Here is a 25,848-nt window from a genome sequence, read left to right on the forward strand (position 1 = left end):
TGTTTGTTTGTTTTTGTGTGTGCACTTTACCATCCTCAATGGCTCTCTCTCTCTCTTTCTCTGCGGTAGCATTTACATGTAACCATAACAACCCCCCTTACTCACTCTTTGTGATTGTAAATCATACAAGACTCTGACAATGTCTGTGTTATTTGTCCAGTGCAAATTGAAAATTCAGAATATAAACTGCAAAATTTTCTGGTTTGATTCATTTATCTTTGCATGTTTTTGATTTGATGGCTTGACTTATACAGCTTAAAAACTGTATGCTGTTTTTTTGTTTTTTTCCTGTGGGACACAAAGGTATACATTTTTTAAGAATTGTTACACAGCTTTTACCATAAACAGATAGGTTATAATGTCCATGGGCTGTCACGCTTAAAAACCCCCACAAAAAATAACCATAAAAGTATCATGAAAGTAGTCCATACAACTTTGCACTATTTAATATTAAAACAGTAATACAGACTATAAAATGGTGAAAAAATCCCTGAGAATTACATTGAGGACCCAGTTCATATCGAGGGACCAGAATATCATAGAGACTTGGAGGTGGGCTATTTTGACTTTGGCAAACCTCGTAGCAACCACCCACAACACCCTAGAAACTCCATAGTAATGTGCTAAAAAACACTTAGAACACTTTAGCATCCTCATAGCAACACATATTTTCTTCAGAAAATGTAAAAATGTAGTTATCCCATAAAATCGCCAATTTGAAATTTGTCTGTGTGAAGTTTATTAAATCTCAGCTATGGTTCTGTTATTTCACAAGCCTGGCTCTTACACTTATGAGGCCACTGATCTGCACATACACATGGCACTCAGCTCTACTCTCAGGGGGCTTTTAAACGCTACCTTTCTCTACAACAAGCAAAAGCGCCACATTATCTGCACCTGTGGTAGCACTCTGACACTGTCTTGTGGTTTGTGTGTTGTAGATGTAATGCTTTGTCCCTGTGATATGCTGGTAGCTTCAGCTTATCACATGCACATCTCTCTGCTTAGCAAATGCTACACTCAGGTTTTCTGAGGACTGAGGCAGCACTCATTTTTTACAAATTATGTTACAGACATCTGCTGTAGTGGGGAAATGCTGTCCATAAGGTTCACCACCCATGGATGTATCCTTTTCATGCTGAGCACTGTATATTACACACTCAAACACACTCACACACAGAGATTCAGCCCCGCTGCTTCTACTGCAAGACCCATACAATCAATCTCAAGCTAAAACACTCAGTCCTTCAGTTTTACTGATGTATATTTCAACCATGTAAACCCTGTATTGAACCGCATAGATGTGTATAAACCAACCTGGTCTCATTGAATCACATTACTATACTATCATTTTTGCAAAATTATTTTTGCATGGCCGTTGTACATACAGTTGTGCTCAAAAGTTTGCATACCCTTGGAGAATTGATAATATATGTACCATTTTTAAAGAAAACATGAGTGAGCAGGCAAAGCACATTTCTTTTATTTCTTATGGGATTCATATTCAACTGTAGGTTATAACAGAATGGCACAATCATAAAACAAAACATGGTAACAATGAAAAAAATGAAATGACCCCTGTTCAAAAGTCTGCATACCCTTAGATCTTAATACTGTGTATTGCCCCCTTTAGCATCAATGACAGCATGCAGTCTTTTGTAATAGTTGTCTATGAGGTCCCAAATTCTTGCAGGTGGTATAGCTGCCCATTCGTCTTGGCAAAATGCCTCCAGGTCATGCAAAGTCTTTGGTCATCTTGCATGAACCGCATGTTTGAGATCTCCCCAGGGTGGCTCGATAATATTAAGGTCAGGAGACTGTGATGGACACCACTAGAGGGTCAACTTGGCCTTGTTCTTAGGGTCATTGTCGTGCTGGAAAGTCCAAGAGCGTCCCATGTGCAGCTTTCGTGCAGAAGAATGCAAATTGTCTGCCAGTATTTTCTGATAACATGCTGCATTCAACTTGCCATCAATTTTCACAAGATTCCCCATGCCTTTAGAGCTCACACACCCCCAAAACATCAGTGAGCCACCATCATGCTTCACAGTGGGGATGGTATTCTTTTCACTATAGGGCTTGTTGACCCCACTCCAAACATAGCGCTTATGGCTGTGACCATAAAGCTCTATTTTGGTCTCGTCACTCCAAATTACAGTGTACCAGAAGCTGTGAGGCGTGTCAAGGTGTTGTTGAGCATATTGTAACCAGGCTTTTTTGTGGCATTGGCGCAGTAAAGGCTTCTTTCTGGCAACTTGACCATGCAGCTCATTTTTGTTCAAGTATCGTCTTATTGTGCTCCTTGAAACAACCACACCGTCTTTTTACAGAGCAGCCTGTATTTCTCCTGAGGTTACCTGTGGGTTTTTCTTTGTATCCCGAACAATTCTTCTGGCAGCTGTGGCTGAAATCTTTCTTGGTCTACCTGACCTTGGCTTGGTATCAAGAGATCCCTGAATTTTCCACTTCTTAATAAGAGATTGAACAGTACTGGCTGGCATTTTCAAGGCTTTGGATATCTTTTTATATCCTTTTCCATCTTTATAAAGTTCCATTACCTTGTTACACAGGTCTTTTGACAGTTCTTTTCTGCTCCCCATGGCTCAGTATCTAGCCTGCTCAGTGCATCCCTGTGAGAGCTAACAAACTCATTGACTGTTTATACACAGGCACTAATTGCAATTTAAAAAGCCACAGGTGTGGGGAAATTAACGTTTAATTGCCATTTAAACCTGTGTGTGTCACCTTGTGTGTCTGTAACAAGGCCAAACATTCAGGGGTATGTAAACTTTTGATCAGGGCCATTTGGGTGATTTCTGTTATCATTATGATTAAAAAGGAGCCAAACAACTATGTGATGGTAAATGGCTTCATATGATCACTATCCTTAAATAAAATACTATCCTTAAATTTTTTGCATGATCAGTCATATTTTCAAATCAATGCCAAAATTTCACAATTTCTTCCAGGGTATGCAAACTTTTGAGCACAACTGTATGAAATGAATACTAGAGGTGCTACGACATCAGTGACTTTTATTCCCTTTCACACAAATCACAAGTTAAATGGCAGATTTGTAAAATCGTACTTTTCGCCCTGTTTCTTACACAATGCAATCTAAACACTTTTACTAAAGCACATGATTTGTAAGGCAATTCATTTTAACGTTTGCATTACATAACCAACTACATTTATAAGCTTGTTCAAGTGTGATCAAGTTGTAAAGGACTAGGGCACACATCCTGAAGAGCACACGTGCGTTAAAAAAATTATGTGGTTGCTTCAGCAATTTTTTTTATTTTTTATTTTATTTTTTATCTGACATATGCTTTTTATGAAACTATTGGTTAGGTTAAGGTAGGAAGGTCGGTTTTGTTGATTTAAAACTCAATACAGCATCCACCGTACAAACCTCGTCTGTTTGGGAAAACATTTAACTCACTTTTAGTGCTACTTTATATTTCACCTCAAAACTGCCTTGATATGTGCAATGAACCACATAATGTCATTTTGCAAAAATTTTCACTAAGGTCATGCAATTTTATGAGATCAGACTGGATTAAACGTATAAATTTATGGGCATTATGTGCATGAACACTGTCATTTATTTTAACAGCATAATGGAGACTTAATATGCTTGGGATCAATGCCTTTTTCATACATCGATAAACAGAACGTTTTCCTAATGATTATGGATATATATCAGCATTTTTTCAGATATATGTAGGGCTCCTCGTTGCACAATAGTCTTTGTCACTTCAAACATATTTCTCAACACAACTTTGTTAAAGTGTGAGTGGCAGGGTAAATTAAAGGGGGTCGCACACCTACTGCAAAATAATCCAAATCATTATTTTCTTCAAAGATACGCACAAATACAACACACCTACTACTCCCAGAGGTCTCCGGAGGCTGCTCCAAATTCTGTGGTGTAACTCGTATAGTTTTCCATTAAATTCAATCCAAATCATTATCAAAGGACAAAGATTATTTACTCTAGCCATCACTGGATGATATATTGTGTATGTGTATCTTTCATATAGCCTACACAATGTATTTTCAGTTACAAGTATATCTTTTAGGTGGTTTGACATCTTGTAAGAAACCTCTTCAAAGCAACATACAGAGAAATTGCATAATAATTTCTAATCTTTCGGTTTGCGCAGTTACACCAGTTTCATACACTAACCTGCAAACTCATCACTTTGTCCATTCTTGAAGTCACCTTTGTAACGTTTGTGTGTATGGTGACTAGATCCACAATTTGGACTTGTTTGCCTTGTCCTACCCATGACTGGCTACAGTAAATTTTATATCACCCTTTTGTGGTCTCCCAACGCATTTACGCCAGACTACAAGCCAAATGGCAGTGAATTGGAAAGCACGCAAATTAGGCTTCTAAATTAAAAAATAGGCTAATGTTAATATATTGATGCCTCAAAAATGTACCGATAAAACAATATGTCGATCATGTCTAACACTTACAGTAAATTATATTTATTTGCTTTTTGCAACTTTTTTGCTAGTTTAGTAGAGAGGGACACTCAATGAGTCAAGATTTGTCTGCTTAGCCATATGCTCTTACTATCCATATGGTTCCAAAAAGCATCTTTCTCCATTGGCAGCCATTCTAATGTTTCCATGTACCCTGATGGAATAATTTTTTTTGCCAGCAATATATACAGTATATCACAAACAGTTAATTATAGTATATAGTAGATGTTTTACCACTGGCAAAAGATCGGGAAATGATGAAGCACGAGCACCACATGCGACAGCTCCAACATGGAGAAAGTTGTTATGCAAAGTTTATTTTAGTTCTTTCTGTGTTTTTTCCTTAGACATGTGTGCCAATATGTGTGTGTGAGAGAGAATGTATGATTTGTGTTTCACATTTTAAAAAGGTTAACAAAAACATTTAAGGTCATAAGAACAATGCAGATCATTTCATTGTATTCAGCAAGGTTTGTAATTTAATTTAATGGACTTGTAATGGCAAATTACCACCATTATGCCACTGTTATGTATGTTTTACCACTGACTTCAGTGACCCCAGCAGCGGTAAATATATTAACTTAATAAAAAAAAAAGATTTGTTTATCATCTAATGTCATTATGTACAATGATATTAATTAAGCAGAATGCATTTTAAAATATATTACATTCCTATGTTAGTACTGTTATTTGTGTTGCTGTGTCAGCTAATAAGCATGCGCTCTAACAAACTAGCATGGCATAGAGGACACGTATGGAGGTGATGGCAGATGAGTGAGTGGTGTTAATATGGATGCATAGGAGTGTAGTTGTTTATCCAAATTGAAAACAAAAGCGAAGTGTTTAAAGTTTTCATGCGCTCACAGTCAATCTCAGCGAGCGCTGTGTCAGCGTGCTCCCAGCCCTGGCTGGAGGAGAGAGGCATGCAAGGCTGGGCCGGTGACAAATCCTCTTCAAATCTCCTCGCACGCCTCCCTCGTGTGTCCCTTTGCAGCTGCCACGGGAGGATAGGGGATCGGCTTCGGGCTTATATGGAAAACAGCGCTTGTTCCCATCTGACAGAGACATATATCGCTCACAAGGTGGAAACATTTGCGGAACGGCGTCTTGAAAAAGACGTCGCTAAGCAAACAGCTTTTTTATGTTCTTTATGTACTGTACACAATAAAACACAAACACAATGCAATAGCGTTACAGATGCGCAAGTGATAAAGGATACTCAATTCGTCCGAGCACAAGCAGGGAGGTAGAAATAATTTACTCGCTGTAAAGTTTTGTAACACACACATACTGTACATGCACACATACACATTCATGATGCAACACACAAGCAAACCTGTATATGCACACCGAACAGAAACAAGAAGCATTCAAATACACAATAGTTTTACTATCAAAGCTGATTGCAAATATGTTTTCAGAATGTTTTCAGTTAATCAGTTAATTGGTCTTTCACACCAACACTAAAACAGGTAAACAAACATACTGTACACATACACCGATCAGCCACAACATTAAAATCACCTGCCTAATATTGTGTAGGTCCCCCTCGTGCCGCCAAAACAGCGCCAGCACGCATCTCAGAATAGGATTCTGAGATGATATTCTTCTCACTACAATTATACAGAGTGGTTGTCTGAGTTACTGTAGACTTTGTCGGTTTGAACCATTCTGGCCAATCTCTTATCAAAGAGAGTTTCCATCCGCAGAACTGCCACTCACTGGATGTTTATTGTTTTTTCGCACCATTCTGAGTCAATTCTAGAGACTGTTGTGCGTGGAAATCCCAGAAGATCAGCAGTTACAGAAATACACAAACCAGCCCTTCTGGCACCAACAATCATGCCACGGTCCAAATCACTGAGATCAAATTTTTTCACCATTCTGATGGTTGATATGAACATTAACTGAAGCTCCTGACACATATCTGCATGATTTTATACATTGCACTGCTGCCACACGATTGGCTGATTAGATAATCGTGTGGATGATTGTTGATGCCAGATGGGCTGGTTTGAGTGTTATATATATATATACTGCATATATATTATTTGTAATTATTTTAATATAACTATGTATAATTACTTCATCATTGTACTTTATATTGAATTATAGTTATTTAAGGGTCTTTCTAAAAAAAAAATATATATATATATATATATATATATATATGCGATTAATTTGATTAATTAATCGGCACACCATGTAATTAAATTGATTAAAAAAAATTATCGATTGACTGCCCTAATTATAATATGAGAACATGGTAATATGTATTATTAGGCACTATACTGTGGTGTATTGTATAATACATGACATTTGGTGTTGATTATGTGCCTTAATGCAGTTTAACCATGAATAGGTAAATATTATAATATGAAAACATTGTCAAATGTATTATAAGGCAATATGCAAAATCCATTAAGAATACTTTTATAATGCAAAACATATTTGGATGCTGGATGGGTCATTTTGTGATGGCTTGAAAGGATTGGTTGCTTGTATGTTACCAATCCTTTCGTTTCAAAGTTTAAACTTTAGGTAAAAATTTAAATGGACAAATATCTCGGGTAAAACACAGCGCAGCATTATATTTGGCTGTCTAACCCTTGGAGAACGTAGTGGGGAAATGTGTCACCCACCAGAAGTGATATCATTATCCCCTCCACTGGCCTCAGCCCCATTTTGTGTTTTGTGTCTAAATCTCATTTATTGTGTCTGCATCATAGACTTCTTTCCACAACAAATGTGTTGTCATGGCTACAAAGAGCAGTAGAAAGAAGAGTTTATGTGAGCAGTGAGCAGATAAATGGGCTGCTGAACTAGTTTTACCCCTTTCTGTCTTTCTCCCACTCCCAAACTCGCACACATTTATTCAGGAGAGCCTCTTCTTATTTGAGAGCTTTTATTAGCAGTGAATATGCATAAGTGCTGTTTAGTCTGTGGTCTCATTGTGGCATATCATTTAAGAACCACATATTCTGAAAGGGGAAATGGCTTGAATAAATGCCTTTTTTATCAACTGCTTGGTGTTTAGAGATTTGAACAGAACTTCCAAAAAATTCATTTGACATTATTGCTCTTTCATTCTGCTTTCTAAAGACTGGACAGAAATCTTTGGTCTAAATTCTACGGTCAAATTGTGATTTGATGTTTATACATGACATATAATATTAATAGGTAGAAAAAGGATGCACTGTCAACTAATGCAAAAAACAATGACAATATAAAAGCCACTTATTTAATTTTATAAACAACATTTTGTCTATAATATCATGCATACTATTTTTCTCACACACCATGGACAAACCAGCACAAACCCCTGGACAACATAGAAACTCTTATTTTATAGGTCAGAGGCTTGCAGTTAGTAAAAGCACCTGGAGGAACATGTTTAATTATTGCGGTTATCTCTGGTATTGTGCACTCAGTGGGTCAGGCCTATGGGACACTGTGACAGCCTGTCTGTTCTTTTGTGTGCTGTGCAAATGCGTTTATGCCATAGCACGTCCTTTTACTGTGTTTCATCACTTGATCATCCATCCATGTATATAAGTTAAACAGCGAGACTGTAAAACGTATCTGGTTGACTTCAATCCACACACTTCCCTTAGATGTTTCAGTTTTAAACTTGGTTTCACACATAAGTGCATTGATTTTCTATTCACTTTGCCTTTGTTCTGGTCTTTGTGACTGAATTCTCAGTTTAAAACGTGCTCTTTAAATAGAGTGGACTGTGTTTTGTGTCTCTTTCTAAGAACGAAGGTATGAATCACAGTTATTCTTGTAGCAGTACTCTGTTTCTCTGGATAGCGCTCCACCATATGAGGTTGAATGAGAGGTTTCTCTGGTTGCCGCAGAGTGATTCACCCACTCCAGACGGCAGGAGCGCGTGCGTAGTAAATTGTAAACGTTTTGGAAAGATGGAAATTGTAGCCCAGTGAAAGAGCTTCACATTTCTTATATGTGCTTTGCTCTTAGTGAATGTTTTTATATTGGGTGAAAAAGCATATTTTACCCTATTTTTTATTTATTTTTTTTTTTAAATGTGTAATTTCTTGGCCTCTAATGACACCAAAACAGGATTACAAAATTCCTAAGTCGGCATAGGATGAAGTATTTTAAACTTAAAAAAATTACTTTATTGTATTTTATTGAATGTTCTGTGTTCAATATAAGTTAAGCTCAATCAACAGCATTTGTGGCTCTTTAAAAAAATAAGAAAAAAGAAAAGAAAAGAAAAGAAGGGACAAGTCAAACAAATTTTGTGGTAATCAACATTATGCAACAAATGCTGTCAGTTGAGCTTAACTTGAGTTAAACCCGGAATATTCCATGAAAAACGAATTCTGCATTAACTATATTTTTATTTTATAATTTTTTATTTTATCTTTGGAATTGTATCTTTTATTAATAATATTGTAGAGAGAGCACAGTAAATAATGGGGAGAAGAATGGGTAGTGAGAGCACAGGAAATGTTGCCAACTACTATAGATTCAAACTTAAAATTAGTATTAATAATGTAAGTATTAATTATATTAATATTAATAAATAATAAAAATTAATTAATGAAACTTACTTTCAGCATTAATTCTGCATTGACTATATGTTTTTTTAATTATTATTATATTACTTAATATATTATTTTATTATTTTTATGTATTATCTTTGCCATTTTATCTTTTATTAATAATATAGTAGAGAGAGAACAACAAATGATAGTGAGAATTATTAATACAATTATTATTAATAATTATTAAAAAAACTAATTCAGCATTAACTATATAATTGTATTTATTTATCTTTAGCATATTTTATTTTATTAATGGGATCAGGAAATGTTGTGAACCAGATTAAAACCTTAAGGCCTTTGCTCTGACCTGTTTATGATTTTCATTTAATTTAAATGTTAAATCAGACAATGGTGCACTAGTCATCCACAGAAATATTAATAAAGTATAGTAGTAATCATATATGATGTAAACCCCTTCAGACTTGGCTGAAAGACTGATGGCAACCGCCTGTGGGTTTCTGTGGTGATGGAACTAAATGTTCTGTTTTCATTTTACTCCATTCATCACATTTACATCATTTACTGAACATCATAGCATCAGTCTACACACACATACACACAGTTGTGTGCTTTTCTATAATATTTGTTGGTTATCTGTCAAAAGCTAGTGGCACTTATTCTGTCTTTCTCACAGCCATATGTCCCTCTTACTCTTTGGCACATTTCACACATTCTGCTTTGAGACAGTCAGTCATTACTGCCAATTCAGGACTGCCTTAGTGACAGATGGAGGCAAATATTTGCTAGAATCTGTCAGGTCTATAAAACTGACATTACGTGACATGGTGTGTGTGTGTCCACAGGGCTCTGTTTGACTACGAAAGAGCGAAGGACAGCGGTCTCCCCAGTCAGGGCCTGAGTTTCCGATATGGAGACATCCTCCATGTCATCAATGCTTCGGACGATGAGTGGTGGCAGGCCAGGAGAGTAACGCCTGAAGGGGACAGTGAAGAGATGGGCGTCATCCCCAGCAAGAGGAGGTGGGTTCGACACTGAGTCACTTACAGTAATAAAGAATAAACCTGTGGTCAAGAGATTTATGATCACTGTGACAGACTTTTGTGCTCTCAAAAGTGGCTTAATTAAATTTTAAAATTTATCTTTATACTTGAATCTTTACTTGACTGCCCTATATTTGATTTGTCTCTTCAAAAGTTCTGACACTTTTAGCTTATAAATGAACTTGGTGAGTTTAAATCATCGCTAGATATAAATGAGCCTCAAAAGAGAGCATTTAAAGAGGACATTATATGGAAAACAGGATTTTAAAATAAAAGAGCTTTGTATACCATGTAATAAATGCTATACATACTGTATATAATACACATATAATCTAGTAATATACAGTGGCAAGAAATTGTATGTGAACCCTTTGGAATTAGATGGTTTTCTGCATTAATTGGTCATAAAATGTGATCTCATCTTCATCAAAGTCACAAGTATAGATAAACACAATGTGCTTAAGCTAACAACATACAAATAATTATAATATTTCATGTCTTTATTGAACACATCCCATTATGGCAAGCGGTCCAGACCCCAAAGCATCAAAGCAGCCCCAAATCATGATGCTCCCACCACCGTACTTCACCGTCGGGATGATCTTTTAATGTTGGTATGCGGTGCCCTTTTTATGGCATACGTAGTGCTGTGTGTTCTTCTCAAATAATTCAACCTTAGTTTCATCAGTCCATAAAACATTTTCCCAGTAACGTTGTGAAGTGTCAAGGTGGTCTTTGGTAAACTTCGGGCACGCAGCAATTTTTTTGTTGGAAAGCAGCAGCTTCCTTCGTGGTGTCCTGCCATGGACACCATGCCTGTTTTATGTTTTCCATATAGTAGACTCATGAACAGAGATGTTAATCAGTTCCAATGGTTCCTTCAAGTCTTTAGCTGTCACTCTAGAGTTATTTTTCTACCTCATTGAGCATTATGCGGTGTGCCCTTTGAGTACTCTTGGCTGGACGGCCCCTTTTAGGGAGAGTAGCCACGGTACAAAATCATCTACATTTATAGACAATTTGCCTAACTGTGGACAGATGAATATCTAAACTCGTCAAGATAACTTTGTAACCCTTTCCAACTTTATGCAAATCAACAATCCTTGTCCGTAAGTCCTCTGAGATCTCTTTTTTTGCAAAACATGGTCCACGTCAGCAGATGCTTCTTGTGAATAGCAAACTCAAAATGTTTAAGTGCTTTTTATAAGTTAAAGTAGCTCTAACCCACACCTTCAAACTCGTTTCATTAATTGGATGCCAGGTTTGCCAACTCCTGACTCTAATTAGCTTTTGTTGATGTCATTAGCCTAGGGGTTCACATAATTTTACCAACCTACACTGTGAATATTTGAATGATGTATTTAATATGTACAAGAACAATACAATAATTTGTGCGTTATTAGTTAAAACAGATTGTGTTTGTTCATTATTGTAACTTAGATGAAGATCTAACCAGATTTTAAGACAAATTTATACATAAATGCAGGTCATTCCATTAAGGGGGGCCTGGGGCAAAAATGCCACCAAAGGTGACAAAAATCCCCTTGAAGTTTAAAATGTGGAGGCAAAAAATACCCCTGTATTGAATTCTTATGGGGTTTTTTTATTTATTTGTAACATCTGATATAGTTCTTAAGGGTAAGAGGTAATAAATTCTCAGTATTTTATAAATTTATAAAATGTTTATGTTTGAAATAAACAAATGAGAGACAGTTTGTTTTATAAGTCCAGAAAAAAAATTGCCCTTTTAAAGGTAAAACATGCCCCTGAAAATCAAATCGCGGGGGAAGATTTTGCCCCCTAATGTAAAAGTGAATTTCTGACACTGCCATGTTGACATACTTTAACGTTCATAATGTACAGTGGGTGATTCAGATCATCACAATATTGACGTCACAACCATGATCACATTAGAAAATAGTATCTGACATTTATAGTACATAATTTGATACCCTCCATGATGTACAACTGTGTGAGCTACACTGTTGTTTTCAAATGCACAAGGTTAGCCAATCATAACAGTAGTCATTTACATATTTAAGTCTTAAAGGTATAGTAACAACAGTCTGTTTAATTCTAAATTCCAAAGATTGGGTAGAAAATGGTCCTGTTAAACTAAATCAAGGTGTTTGATGCATCATAACGGGACTTCAGGAAAAAAAAAGTATTTGCTATAAAGGAGAATATGGCCCTGTACAGTTGAAGTGAAAAGTTTACATACACTTAGTTTGAAGGCATTAAAACTCATTTTTGAACTACTCCACATATTTCATATTAGCAAACTATAGTTTAGGCATCTACTTTGTGCATCACAGGAGTAATTTTTCCAACAATTGTTTACAGATAGATTGTTTCACTTTTAACTGACTATATCACAATTCCAGTGGGTCAGAAGTTTACATACACTAAGTTAACTGTGCCTTTAAGCAGCTTGGAAAATTCCAGAAAATCATGTCCAGCCTTTAGCCAATTAGCCAATTAGCTTCTGATAGGAGGTGTATTGAACTGGAGGTGTACCTGTGGATGTATTTTAAGGCCTACCTTCAAACTCAGTGCCTCTTTGCTTGACATCATGGGAAAATCAAAAGAAATCAGCCAAGACCTCAGAAGAAAAATTGTGGATCTCCACAAGTCTGGTTCATCCTTGGGAGCAATTTCCAAACACCCGAAGGTACCACGTTCATCTGTACAAATAAAAGTATGCAAGTATAAACTCCATTGGACCACTCATCCATCATACCACTCAGGAAGGAGACACATTCTGTCTCCTAGAGATGAACGTAGTTTGGTGCGAAAATTGCAAATGAATCCCAGAACAACAGCAAAGGACCTTGTTAAGATGCTGGTGGAAACAGGTAGACAAGTATCTATATCCACAGTAAAACGAGTCCTATATCGACATAACCTGAAAGGCTGCTGAGCAAGGAAGAAGCCACTGCTCCAAAAATGCCATGAAAAGCCAGACTACAGTTTGCAAGTGCACATGAGGACAAAGATCTTACATTTTGGAGAAATATTCTCTGGTCTAATGAAACTGGTCTGAAATTTAACTGTTGGGCCATAATGACCATTGTTATGTTTAGAGGAAAAAGGTGAGGCTTGCGACCCAAAGAACACCATCCCAACCGTGAAGCATGGGGGTGGCAGCATCATGTTGTGGGGGTGCTTTGCTGCAGGAGGGACTGGTGCACTTCACAAAATAGATGGCATCATGAGGAAGGAAAATTATGTGGATATATTGAAGCAACATCTCAAAACATCAGCCAGGAAGTTAAAGCTCGGTAACAAATGGATCTTCCAAATGGACAATGACCCCAAGCATACCACCAAAGTTGTGGAAAAATGGCTTAAGGACAACAAAGTCAAGTTATTGGAGAGGCCATCACAAAGCCCTGACCTCAGTCCAATAGAAAATATGTGGGCAGAACTGAAAATGCGTGTGCGAGCATGGAGGCCTACAAACCTGACTCGGTTACACCAGTTCTGTCTGGAGGAATGGGCCAAAATTCCAGCAACTTATCGTTTGACCCAACAACAATTTAAAGGCAATGCTACCAAATATTAACAATGTGTATGTAAACTACTGACCCACTGGAAATATGATAAAAGAAACAAGAGCTGAAATAAATCATTCTCTCTACTATTATTTTGACATTTCACATTCTTAAAATAAAGTAGTGATCCTAACTGACCTAAGGCAGGGAATGTTTTCTACGATTAAATGTCAGGACTTGTGAAAAACTGAGTTTAAATGTATTTGGCAAAGGTGTATGTAAACTTCTGATTTCAGCTGTATATTTTCCAGTATTATTCCATGTGAATTGCATTTCAGCAATATGGTCTCTTTCGTTATGGCAGGGTGGAGAGAAAAGAGAGAGCTCGTCTAAAGACAGTTAAATTCAACGCAAAGCCTGGTAGCCTTGACTCTAAAGGGGTAAGCGCTTTTTTTTTTAGTGATGGTCTTTAAAATGTTAGATCAGTGCCAACACCCTAAATTCTGTTCATCCCACTTTTCTATGTTGATTTTTAGAAGAATGAACAGGAAGGACCCAACAAGATAATGACAGTTTAGATAGAGTTTACCACTAGTGCCTGTCCACTCGCTTCAGTATATCTAGTTTAATATCAGCCTGTCTCCTCTTATCCTCAGTTTACTTTGTTGTGCCCTGTCATCTTGAATTTATTTTCACATTTCAAGTTCTGCCAGTGGGTCAGTCAGTCATTCAGTCAAATTCTTGTGTGTGTGTTTGTGTGTGTGTGACTCTCTCCTTCTGCCGCAGTGTGACAGCTCACTCTGAGCTTTCAGCATGAGTACTGCAGTAAGACAAACCCCAACAGGCAGCTTACAGAACCAGCCACAGTAATATGTGTGTACCGGGGATGTGCAAAACATGTATGCAAACAATCAGATGGGTTACTAGTTTATTAATCAGTCTTAAGGAAGCCCTGTATAATTAGACTGGTTTCAGGTTCACCTGACCTTGATTGGGCACATTTCTTAGACGCTGTTTCGATAAGAGGTGTTCTTGCATTCAAAAAAGTTAAAAGTTGGGCTACTTTTTTATGTTTACACAGCATCATAAAACACACACAACAGCCCAAAACTACCATTTGAATATGTATGGATGTAAAGGCAGTGCTTTAAAGGGATGAATTAAAAGACACAACTTTTACTGAGATTATAGTGTTTTAATGTTAAAAATATCAAAAGTATCGCCATTAGAATGATCAAAATTTTATATATATATATATATATATATATATATATATATATATATATATATATATATATATATATAAGAAAAAAACAGATAAACTAATGGTCAGACTTACTAATCGACTAGTCGGTTTTTGGACGCCTAATCAATTTGTCGACCATCGTGACCCATCTCTATTTCCCTTATATTTATGAGATCTGGTGTAGTAAGTGCATGTGTTGTAAATATTTATCATGCATATTTACAGTAAGCGTAGAAGTGAAGTGATTCAAACTAAAGAATGGAGGATGTATTTTTAGTTCAGACAACCAGCACCGTTGAGATTTTTAGCCTTAGAGTCCCTCTAGTATCCATAGCAACATCACAGCCAGGCCTGCAAATTTCCATTTCATTTTTAGTCCCCTTTTTTCTTTCTGTCTCTCCCTCTGTCTTTTGAAGATGGTGGGAAAGGAGGAGGGAGTGTTGGCACTGATGGATTACATGAGGATTTTGTTGTGTGGTTTTGTCTTTATGTTAAGAAGCACCAGAATTACTTGTATGGATTTAATTTCAGTTTTGTTACTCTTAGGATTTCAGTGTTGATTAAAAATGCATTGATTATTAGCATATGTGTTTATATGCCTCATATTAGAGATCATGGAATCATGGAAGTTATGAATAACATGGGTATATATTTAAAAATAAACAAGGTTATTTCATTTATACACATGTTGGTGTATTTATACAGGCAGAAAATACATGCAAACAGCATTCAAATTAACACGATATGTTTATTTGTTGCTAAAAATGTGTGGCTGAATCTGACAAAGAAATATCCAGGTCTTATTTTACCCCAAAACATTTAGAAATTATGTAGAAATTATATTTTATGACAATTAAGTTGTATTCCTTCCATTTTTCATTAAGATAATGCAAAAAAATATCATCATTACTGTAATACAGTAATGACAATCATTCTGTCTGCACATAATTATTTGTGCATTAATTACATCCTGTACAATAAATACTAATATGTTGTATAAATACTTCACAATTTAAATTATATATTCTTTTAATAATATAGCTAATAATATGTAATATTATAATAATTTAATAGTATATAAGATATAAACCGATCAGCCACAACATCAAAACCACCTGCCTAATATTGTGTAGGTCCCCCTCGTGCCGCCAAAACAGCGACAACCCGCATCTCAGAATAGCATTCTGAGATGATATACTTCTCACCACAATTGTACAGAGCAGTTATCTGAGTTACCGTAGACTTTGTCAGTTCAAACCATTCTGGCCATTCTCTGTTGACCTCTCTCATCAACAAGGCATTTCCATCTGCAGAACTGCCACTCATTGGATGTTTTTTGTTTTTGGCACTATTCTGAGCAAATTCTAGAGACTGTTGTGTGTGAAAATCCCAGGAGAGCAGCAGTTACAGAAGTACTCAAACCAGCCCATCTGGCACCAACAATCATCCATGCGATTATCTAATCAGCCAATCGTGTGGCAGCAGGGCATAAAATCATGCAGATTCGGGTCAGGAGCTTTAGTTAATGTTCACATCAACCATCAGAATGGGTAAAAAAATGTATCTCAGTGATTTGGACCATGGCATGATTGTTGGTGCCAGATGGGCTGGTTTGAGTATTTCTGTCTCTAGAATTTACTCCGAATGGTGCCAAAAACAAAAAAAAAACTTCCAGTGAGTGGCAGTTCTGTGGACGGAAATGCCTTGTTGATGAGAGAGGTCAACAGAGAATGGCCAGACTGGTTCGATCGGACAAAGTCTTTGGTAACTCAGATAACTGCTCTGTATAATTGTGGTGAGAAGAATATAATCTCAAAATTATATTCTGAGATGTGGGTTGCGCTGTTTTGGTGGCACAAGGGGGACATACACAATTTTAGGCAGGTGGTTTTAATGTTGTGGTTGATCGGTGTATATATTATACATAATAATAAATAGCATTATGGCATTACAGTAATAAAAATCTTTGGTTTTAGTATGAAATATGACTTGGACATGTTCTTGACAGGTTTCATGAAATTCAGCATTTGAGATTGTAATGTATCAGAAAAATGTCATATATATCAGGCAGCACACTGAGCTCAGGTTAAACTTACAGATTACTAAATCAGATAGAAAAACACACTTTAGTTTGTTTTTTACTGATCCATTTTATAAACACTTCACAGCACATGCAAGCAGCACAGATTTTGTCCCCTTTGATCAGCATGTCACCCTTCTCAGGGCTGTCCTGCATGCTTTGTGTTTTAATATTTGTTTGAAATGTCCCGTTTGCCTATGCATGGCACTAAAACAGCTTAAATTTGTTTTTGTTTATCATTGTTTACCTCTCTTTTATGTTCACTTCTATTGATCATGATTTATTTAAATACATTTAAGCTATCTGAGAATAGCTCAGGTGCCATGGCGTTATGAACAGCAAGTTTGGATCAGTCTTTGATTTAAACAAAGGACCCTATTTAGTATCATCCTAGTGTTGTCATTGCCAGACAACAAAAATGAATCAGTTTGAACACAGTATGATGAAACGTCACCCAAAAATGAAAATGTTGTTATCATTTACTCACCTTCAAGTAATTAAACCCACAACCCATCTATTTTCTATTGAACACAAAAGGAGAAGTTGCTCTCTTCCAGTCAGAGCTGCTCTCTTCCATACAATGAAAGTGGATGGGGACTGGGGGCTGTTAAGCTTCAAAAGTAGTAAACACATCTTAAAAGTAGTCCATACAACTTATGCACTATATTCCAAGTTTTTGAAGCCATCTGTTAGCTTTATGTGAGGAACAACTTGAAATTTAACTCATCACGCACATGTGAGTATAGAAATGTGAGTATAGAAATGAGCAGCTTGTACATTTTGTTATGAATTACTCCTTTTGTGTTCCACGGAAGAAAGAAAGTTATCCGGACTTGAATTGACATTATGGTGAGAAAATGTTGGCAGAATTTTCATTTTTGGGTGAACAATTCATTTAAAACAACTGAATCGCAAAACTGATTTAGATCCCAGATGAACAATTCTGCCGATGAAAACTAAATGAGACAAACAGATTGGATGCTGGCTGTTTTCTGGCTGCTGTCCCTAACGCCCGGCCCCAGTTGCCATCTTGTTTTTGTCAGCATGACTGTGACAGCGTTTAGAGCCCCCTGTTTGCTCCATGCTCTCTCTCTCGCACAGTCATTCAGTGAAAAGCGTAGAAAGATTTTCATCTTTACACGCAAGTTCCCTTTCTACAAGAACAAGGACGGCGATGAGCAAGACGGCAGCGACTCGGAACGTAAGTAGCTACAAATGCACACACACGCTCACACACGTAGGTACATAAACACACACAAACATCTCTGTGGTGGGGTGAAAGTTCTAGGTGTGTGTCGGTAGCTCCTGGAAGCCCATGTTTTTCGTCTCTGTTCTACGTCCTCCATCTTCTGCTATCGTTACCACCCGTCCCACCAACAACCTTACTGTCTCTCTTCCTCTCTCACTCTCTTTCTCCCATCCTCTTTCATCCTCTCTCTCTCTCTGCCCCTCTCTGATCGGCCGTGTGGTGTAGGACATCTCTGGAATAGGGGAGGACGGGTACGGAGCAAAGACACTGAGTAAGTGTGTTAAGGAATGGACCCAATAACCTTCTCCCAAGCACACATTTTACATTTCAGTTCAAGTTCGTACTTTCTGTTGCGTCTCAAGTTCCTGACTGTCTTCAAGAACTGTCTGCATGCAAGAATAAACATTTATATTTGTTTTCAGGTGTTAAAGGCATAGTTTGCCCAACAATAAATATTCTGACACCATTTACTCATCCTCCAGTTGCCTGACAAAACCCTATGACTTTCTTCAGTGGAAGACAAAAGGAGAAATTTTTAAGAATGCACAGGTCGCTCTTTTCCATGAATGGGGACTGGAGATATTAAGCTTCAAAAAGGACACAAAAGCACTACAATAGTATCCTAAAAGTGCTCCATATGACTCATGCTCTATATTTCAAGTCTTCTGAAGTCATACAACACCTTTTTGTGAAGAACAGACTGAAATACAAGTCTTATTTCTGGTGTTTATGCATCCTTTCTGAAGCTTGAAAACCCCACTCCTCTTTCACTGTAATTGCATTGAATAACATTCATTAAAATTTCTCATTTTGTGTTTGACAGGTTTTAATTGACACAAGGGTGAGTAAATGATGGCAGAATTTTCATTTTTGGGTAAACTATCTCTTTAACATTTTAGGAACTCTGCGTTATCATCCTTACGTTTATGTCCCAGCTAAAATGTTGCATGAACTCAACCTGTTTGAAGATAATTTGTCACAGAACCTTGTAAAATTCATGTTTGTTCAGTCTTTGGTGTTGTCATCTAGCGTTTTAACTTTTTAAAGGAATGTACCGGGTTCAATACAAGTTAAGCTGTATTGACATGCTATTGATTACCACAGAAAATATTATAGACTGTACAGAAATAAACGTACAAAAAAACAAACTGAAGAACAATTCATAATTATTTTCTGTGGTAAACTGCAGCTTACCGTAGATGCTGTTGCATTTAATTCAAAATATTCCTTTCATGTGAAATTCACAGTCCTCACTGTTAATGTATGCAATAATGTAATAGGTCTTGTTTCTGTTTTGATTTTTTGTGGTCTGTCTGTAGTAGTTATGTCATTCTATTAGCTTAAAATCAATACGGTCAAGGAGGAAACACGTTATCTTGCCTATATCTTTTAAGTCATTTCTACAGTGCTTTGACAAAAGTGTCATGTGTTTTTGACAAATTACAGAGGTTTTTTATGAACACATCAGGAGCAGTTAACCAAGACATTTAATATGTTATGGTTTTGTGTGTGCGAGAGTAGTAAAGGGAATTCAAGTCATATAATCCATAGACAGGAAGAAAAAGTAAATATAGCCCAAACAGAAGAGATGATTTTATTTTGTGTTGAAAATGTAAACCTTTGATGTCATCAGTATTATGTCCTTAATTTAATCTCCTGTGTCTAATTTTATTTTATGCTTGAAACTCAGTCCAATTTTGTCCAAAATACCAACTTAGACTCACAAATAAGCCTCTGATAATAGTCTTTAACACAAAAACTAGGATGGATTGCTTTGAGAAAAAGTAACTTTGTTCCACAGTGGCGTGACCAGAATGCGATGCATTTTTATCTTTGGGTTGGGGGGGGTGGTAGTGTTGGGGGAATTCACTTAAAAGTTACTTTTGCACGTGGTATTTCAGCACATATACCTTTGTCTTATTCACAGTAATTTATCAAATAATGATCAAATGATGGAGAAGAGCGTTATATAACCTGTCATATATCCAGATGCGCGGTGTAGTCGAGCGCACTTTCGGCATGTTTAAATAGATGAATCAGGTATCTGAATCACAGTAGATAGTGATGCTGTTCAGTCTTGTCAAAGTGAATCAAATAACAGTGATCTTCTGCTGCATCCTCCGAGCACACTGAATCAGCCCGCAAGATAAGAATTGCACATGCAAATTTTGTTCAGCAGCAAATTTGTTGGCACGTTTGCGCGATTGCCTTATCTGCATAATTCCTTTATTGAATCGGGTGCTAAACCAGCACAGACAGCGTGTGAAAATAATAATAGCAGTTCATTCTTAGTGAATTCTCCCCTAATTCTTTGATTTGTAATAAATGTTTTTATTTAACATATTCACTGTAATGGTTCATAAACAGACCACTAGAAAACCCTTATCGGTCAACCACTAATATGAATAGTATATTACAGGAACGTATCCCACTGTGTTGTTCTGAATCTCTGAAAAATGCTAAATCTGAGTCAAATGCTCACCCTTAAAAACTGGCTCTCGAAGTCAACCATCTCGAAGTCAGCCATCCAGATATTCAAAAAACTACACAAGAATAATATCTCACGTTTTAAGTGATCGCATCTCAGTTTCTTCAGTTCTCTTTTTTGTGTGCAGTAGGCTACAACAAATTGTGGTTCGCGGATCTTAAGCGTGGCCGTGCAACAGCAGCACACAGCACAGAGTGAACGCTACCTCGTCCATGGCCAGGTGCTAAAGTTTGAGCTCTCGAGATCTCGCAACAGCAAAGTAAATAAGACTCTGCAATGCTCTTAATATGCAACTTTTGTGGGTTTTCCAAGCACCAGAGATAAATCGAAACTACCAAAACTATCGCACTGCACAGCTTTAGTTTTGCAGTCCGTCCGATCATCTAGGGTGGGCAGATGAATCGTCAGGGTGGATAATGCCCACCCTAGCCCACACATAGACATGGCCCTGCCGTCAGAACGTTAGCTGTCAGGTCCTGTAGTCATCTTAACAGTGGCAGGTTTACAGAGAATGTGTGAATTTAGAGTTCGCTTTAAGTTTGTCACTAGTCTCTCTGTGTTTAGACAGATTAGATTTTGTCACATAATTGTCAGATTGTATAATGCTCTTCTGGACAACCATAGAGTGCCATCGTCACATAATGAAAGCTGACTTGTTTGTTTTCCACTGGCCGATAAACAGGATTTGCTGCATTTATTTAATTTATTTTGGAAATGGACTCACAATGCACTGATGAAAAGTGAAATGTGCTGTCATAGAAATATTTTTCAGTACAGAAACATCCATTTATTTTATTTTACAAAGATAAAAAGACATTAAAAAAAAAACATTTTCAGGTTCAGTACAACTCTTTTGATAGCATCTACTACAAAACATTATTTCGACTTGTCCCTCAGTTTGTAAAAATAAGCACAAATTAGTTAAGCACTTAAAATGGAAGTCAATGGGTCAAGGCATTGCTTGAGACGACTGTACAGTTTCAAAATTAAGCAACAAGATTTAACGTTATACATGTTGTTAATAATAAAACGTTATACATGTAATAAAATCACTTACTAACCTTGTCTGTGCAATGTTATATCCAATCTTTCAACTCCTTTCAATTTTCACATGATATACACAAGAAAGGGACTGTTTATCTCCCTCAGGAATTACATAATTAAAGGAATATTCCAGGATCAATACAAGTTAAGCTCAATCGACAGCATTTGTGGCACAATGTTGATTACCACAAAAATTAATTTCAACTCATCTCTCCTGTAAAAAAAGTAAAAATCTGGGTTACAGTGAGGCACTTAGAGTGGAAGTGACTGGGGGCAATCTGTAAACGTTAAAGTACTTAGTATAAAAGTATAACCACAGGACGTAAATACAGTGTGTTTTTATGATTTTAGTGTGAAAAAAAATCACTTACTAACCTTTTCTGTGTAAAGTTATTTCCAATTTTACAACTTCATTCCCATGAAGATGTAATGACATGAACTATAAAAGCCTAAAACGTCTGTAAATGATTTACATAACTTTACAGCACAAATAATACAAGAGTTTTAATAGAAGAATTAATGTAAATGCGTTTATAAAATAATATGCTTCGCATTTCTGCCTTTAAACCCTTCCATTGTAAGTGCCTCACTGTAACCTCGATTTTTGCCTTTTTTTTTAAAGAATGCATGATTCATTCTGTAGTTTAATGTTACCACTGCCAAGCAGAGAAATGAAGCTCTGCCTCTGAATAACACTATCGTGTTCCTGCGCCAGCCTGCCTCTGTTTGTTCCAGGGCTAAAAATAACCTCCTCTGGCTCTCCGCGTCCCTGAGCACGCAGACCACCCCAGAACTAGCATCACTTTGGACCAGCACTCCCATAATTGGATGTTTAAATCCAATTAGTATTGTCACTGTCTGTAACTTCAGTCTCATTTGTGGTTATATTGCTTTTCTGTTGTCCATCATCGTCCCATGGCAGCCTATCTCTTTAATCTTCCAAATGAGCTCTAACTTAATATAGCTGGTTTTTCTGTTTTGTTCTTTTTTTTAAACAAATGTCCTTTCAACAAGCACATAATGACATTACATGCTCAGTAACTCATTTACACATCCGCTCGAGCTGTACTCTGAGAACAGAGACCTTGGTGAAGGGTACGCCAAATGTGGCTGTGTCGCCGATGTTCTGCAAAAAGCAAGCTGAGCTCCATAACAACTCATCACCCTATTGAGTGTGTTTCTCTGTTCTGTTGCCAGGGAGTCAAGAGGAGTTCATACTCTCCTACGAACCCGTCATTAGACTAGAGAGTAAGTGCCTCTTCGCTATGTCTCATGTTTCGACTCTTTGAGGTTCGCAATACTTGTAAATTGATAAGTGATTGTTGTTTGCCACAACCCTGTTGAAAAGCAAATGTTGTATTTTGGATGCTGGTGCGCTGGTGGGTTCTTAAAGGGATAGCTCACATCAAAGCAAGACTTCTTTGTTCACCCAGCTTCACCAGAAAGACTCTGCTGGTCCACCAGTTAGACCAGCTCCAAACCAGCACTGACCAGCATAAACTAGTCCGGAACTTTTTGTTGGTCTAAGCTGGTCTTTTCAGCAGGGACATCAGAGATCACAGGCATTTCTGATTCTTTATCATCTGTTTGAACAGTTCATTATGCCAGGCCGGTTATAATCCTGGGACCCATGAAGGACAGAATCAACGATGACCTTATCTCCGAGTTCCCTGACAAGTTTGGGTCGTGTGTGCCACGTAAGTACATAGCAAAGATCCACTTGTACCCTTGTGGTCAGATTATCATATTAACTAGTCTTCCAGTGGATCCTTTGTTAATTAGTCATTTTTCATCTTTAGAACGCACAAATTAACCTTCAGTAGAGGCTGACTCAACCGTTATCCCAAAAGAGGCCAACTGAGCAATAGTAAACACTAGTGCCATTAAGGGTTTCAACCAGAATGTTAGAAAGACCTCTGGCCATGGTAGATTGTAATTATATGCAGTAGTCTTGGGGGTTTTTAAGCCTTTATGCTAATGGAAGTGCTGGTAAAAGTCCATCAAGGAAAGGTATTGAGGTGAGTGGTTTGACCATAAGAGTCCATGGTCTACCCTACTGTCCCACAGTGCTCATAACCCTTGCTCTGCAGTTCCTGCCACTCATTTCATTGTGCTGTGACTATCAAATCACTAACCTCAAGGTACAGTATGCTTATTAACAAACCTCAACTAGGTCACATTTTCAATTATGTTTTAGCAGTATATTTCCAAAGAGTAATGGGCCATTCAGATCGAACTCATTCTTGCACTTAAAAGACTAGATGCAGTGCAAGGAATATAACAGAACGCAAGTGTCTCAAGATGCGTTTTTAAAAGTTGAAGGTCTTTTTAACATGGCTAAGCATCTAAAAAAACACGGCACTCCTGTGCAGGATGCTGATTAAAAAAAAGCACAGACAGACGTGTTCGGTGTGAATAGCCCCTAACACCCAATAAAAGTTTTTGGAGCAAACCTTGGATGTAAACCTTGGAATTTACCCTTACATAATCCATTCATAAGTTTTTCTTTGTTTTGTTTGGTAATTAGATTTTTATGCCTTATTTAGCGCTTTTTCACCATCTGGCCGAACGGTACTGAGCACGGTGAATAATTGTTTTTGAAGCATTTCCACTTGAGTACAGTTCGGGACGGTACAATTTTAAACCATTTGCGGTTAGCTAACCGTGCTCACTGAGAACCAATCTAGTGAAACGACTGCAGTGCCGTGCTGACTCACGATTGGTCACTTGCTCAGTCGGTCTATTCTAATCCTGATTTAGAATTAGAATCCTGCAACAAGAACCATCCGGCCCAATGGTGGAAAAACGGCTAATGTTTTTGGAAAGAGCTTTGTTGGGTTGAGCAATAACTGTCAGCCAAAATATTGACATATGAGTTGAAGTCTTTGTTCCCACCCATAGGGACTAAATGTAAATCATTCCGAAACTAAAATGACTTGAGTTGAATACCAAAGAGCTCTTTCATGCCTTCCATCTTGGATATATCCTTTGTTTGCTTTTCAGTTTTTCTATTTTAATTTAACCATTTTTTGTTTATTTTCATAATTTTATTTTTTTTAAAAGCTGCTAACAGTTCAGATAAAGAAGGTAAGTGAGAGTATTAGTCTGCAGTGAGCAAGTTATAATGTAGAATAGTAATAGCGTCATTCAATCCCTCCCTATTAGATACCATTGTCAGTTCTATAATAGATCAATGGTTATTTTAGATCACAGCTGCTGTTCATTCTCTTACTACATCACCCCAAAAGTTAGAAGTAGAAGGGGTTATTTTTGGAGAATGAATGTAGATAACATCACAGCAATCTGACAGCTGACTGTAGGTTCACATGATTGCAAACATATGTAGATAATAATGGCAAAGATGAATGAATTTAATTTCTGTAGATGCTACCTTTTTTTGTGTTGTGTAATGGAGCACACAAGCCTGTTTTTTATCAATCTCAGATACTACAAGACCAAAGCGGGATTATGAAGTGGACGGGAGAGATTATCACTTCATGAGTTCACGAGAGCAGATGGAGAAAGACATCCAAGAGCACAAGTTCATCGAGGCCGGACAGTACAATGACAATCTGTACGGAACCAGCGTCCAGTCTGTGAAATATGTGGCTGAGCGGGTGAGTAGTCACTACAATTGTTCACCAACTATATTTCCTTCAAGTACGCTCATTAGTAACAATCGTAAACTTTCATGTTTTGGAATGCCTAGCTAGTCTTCCAGATGTATAGTAGCTTGGTTAAGAGTAAGACATGATACATTCACACAGGGCAGTGTTCTTGCATTCAAAAAGGGACTGGAGCAGCTCTTCGGAATGCAGGGGTCTCAAGATGTTTTTAAAAGCTGAACTTCTTTAACTTGACACGACATCTGACAAAGTGGTGCTCATGGTGCGAGACACGTCGCAACGATCAAAAACTTTCATCTGCCGCACATTTACAGAGACCAACAATTAAAAAATAACTCCTGCGAAATGCATATGGAGTGAACTGCCCCTTATTCTACTGTTCAGCTTCCCCGTGTTTACCAAGCTGTCCTTTATCGCTTTTCTAGGGCAAGCACTGCATACTTGACGTGTCTGGGAATGCCATAAAACGACTACAAGTAGCACAACTCTACCCTATTGCCATCTTTATAAAGCCTAGATCCATTGAGTCCTTAATGTAAGTTTTCCACACAC

At 37.3% G+C, this 25,848-nt stretch overlaps 1 protein-coding gene across 4 annotated transcripts in view; it reads left to right on the forward strand.

The window, feature by feature from the left end:
• LOC127433917 (disks large homolog 2-like) overlaps positions 1 to 25,848 on the forward strand; it is a 303,885-nt gene that overhangs the window by 270,097 nt on the left and 7,940 nt on the right. For all 4 annotated transcript variants that reach the window (XM_051686267.1, XM_051686270.1, XM_051686268.1 and 1 more), the window contains 7 exons: positions 9,872 to 10,048; positions 13,928 to 14,003; positions 17,991 to 18,090; positions 22,868 to 22,918; positions 23,266 to 23,367; positions 25,115 to 25,287; positions 25,722 to 25,831. In XM_051686267.1, coding sequence (XP_051542227.1) covers positions 9,872 to 10,048; positions 13,928 to 14,003; positions 17,991 to 18,090; positions 22,868 to 22,918; positions 23,266 to 23,367; positions 25,115 to 25,287; positions 25,722 to 25,831 — 789 coding nt within the window. The remainder of the gene's footprint in view (positions 1 to 9,871; positions 10,049 to 13,927; positions 14,004 to 17,990; positions 18,091 to 22,867; positions 22,919 to 23,265; positions 23,368 to 25,114; positions 25,288 to 25,721; positions 25,832 to 25,848) is intronic.

Source organism: Myxocyprinus asiaticus, chromosome 43, assembly GCF_019703515.2.
Source record: "Myxocyprinus asiaticus isolate MX2 ecotype Aquarium Trade chromosome 43, UBuf_Myxa_2, whole genome shotgun sequence".
In the NCBI taxonomy this organism is placed as follows: domain Eukaryota; kingdom Metazoa; phylum Chordata; class Actinopteri; order Cypriniformes; family Catostomidae; genus Myxocyprinus; species Myxocyprinus asiaticus.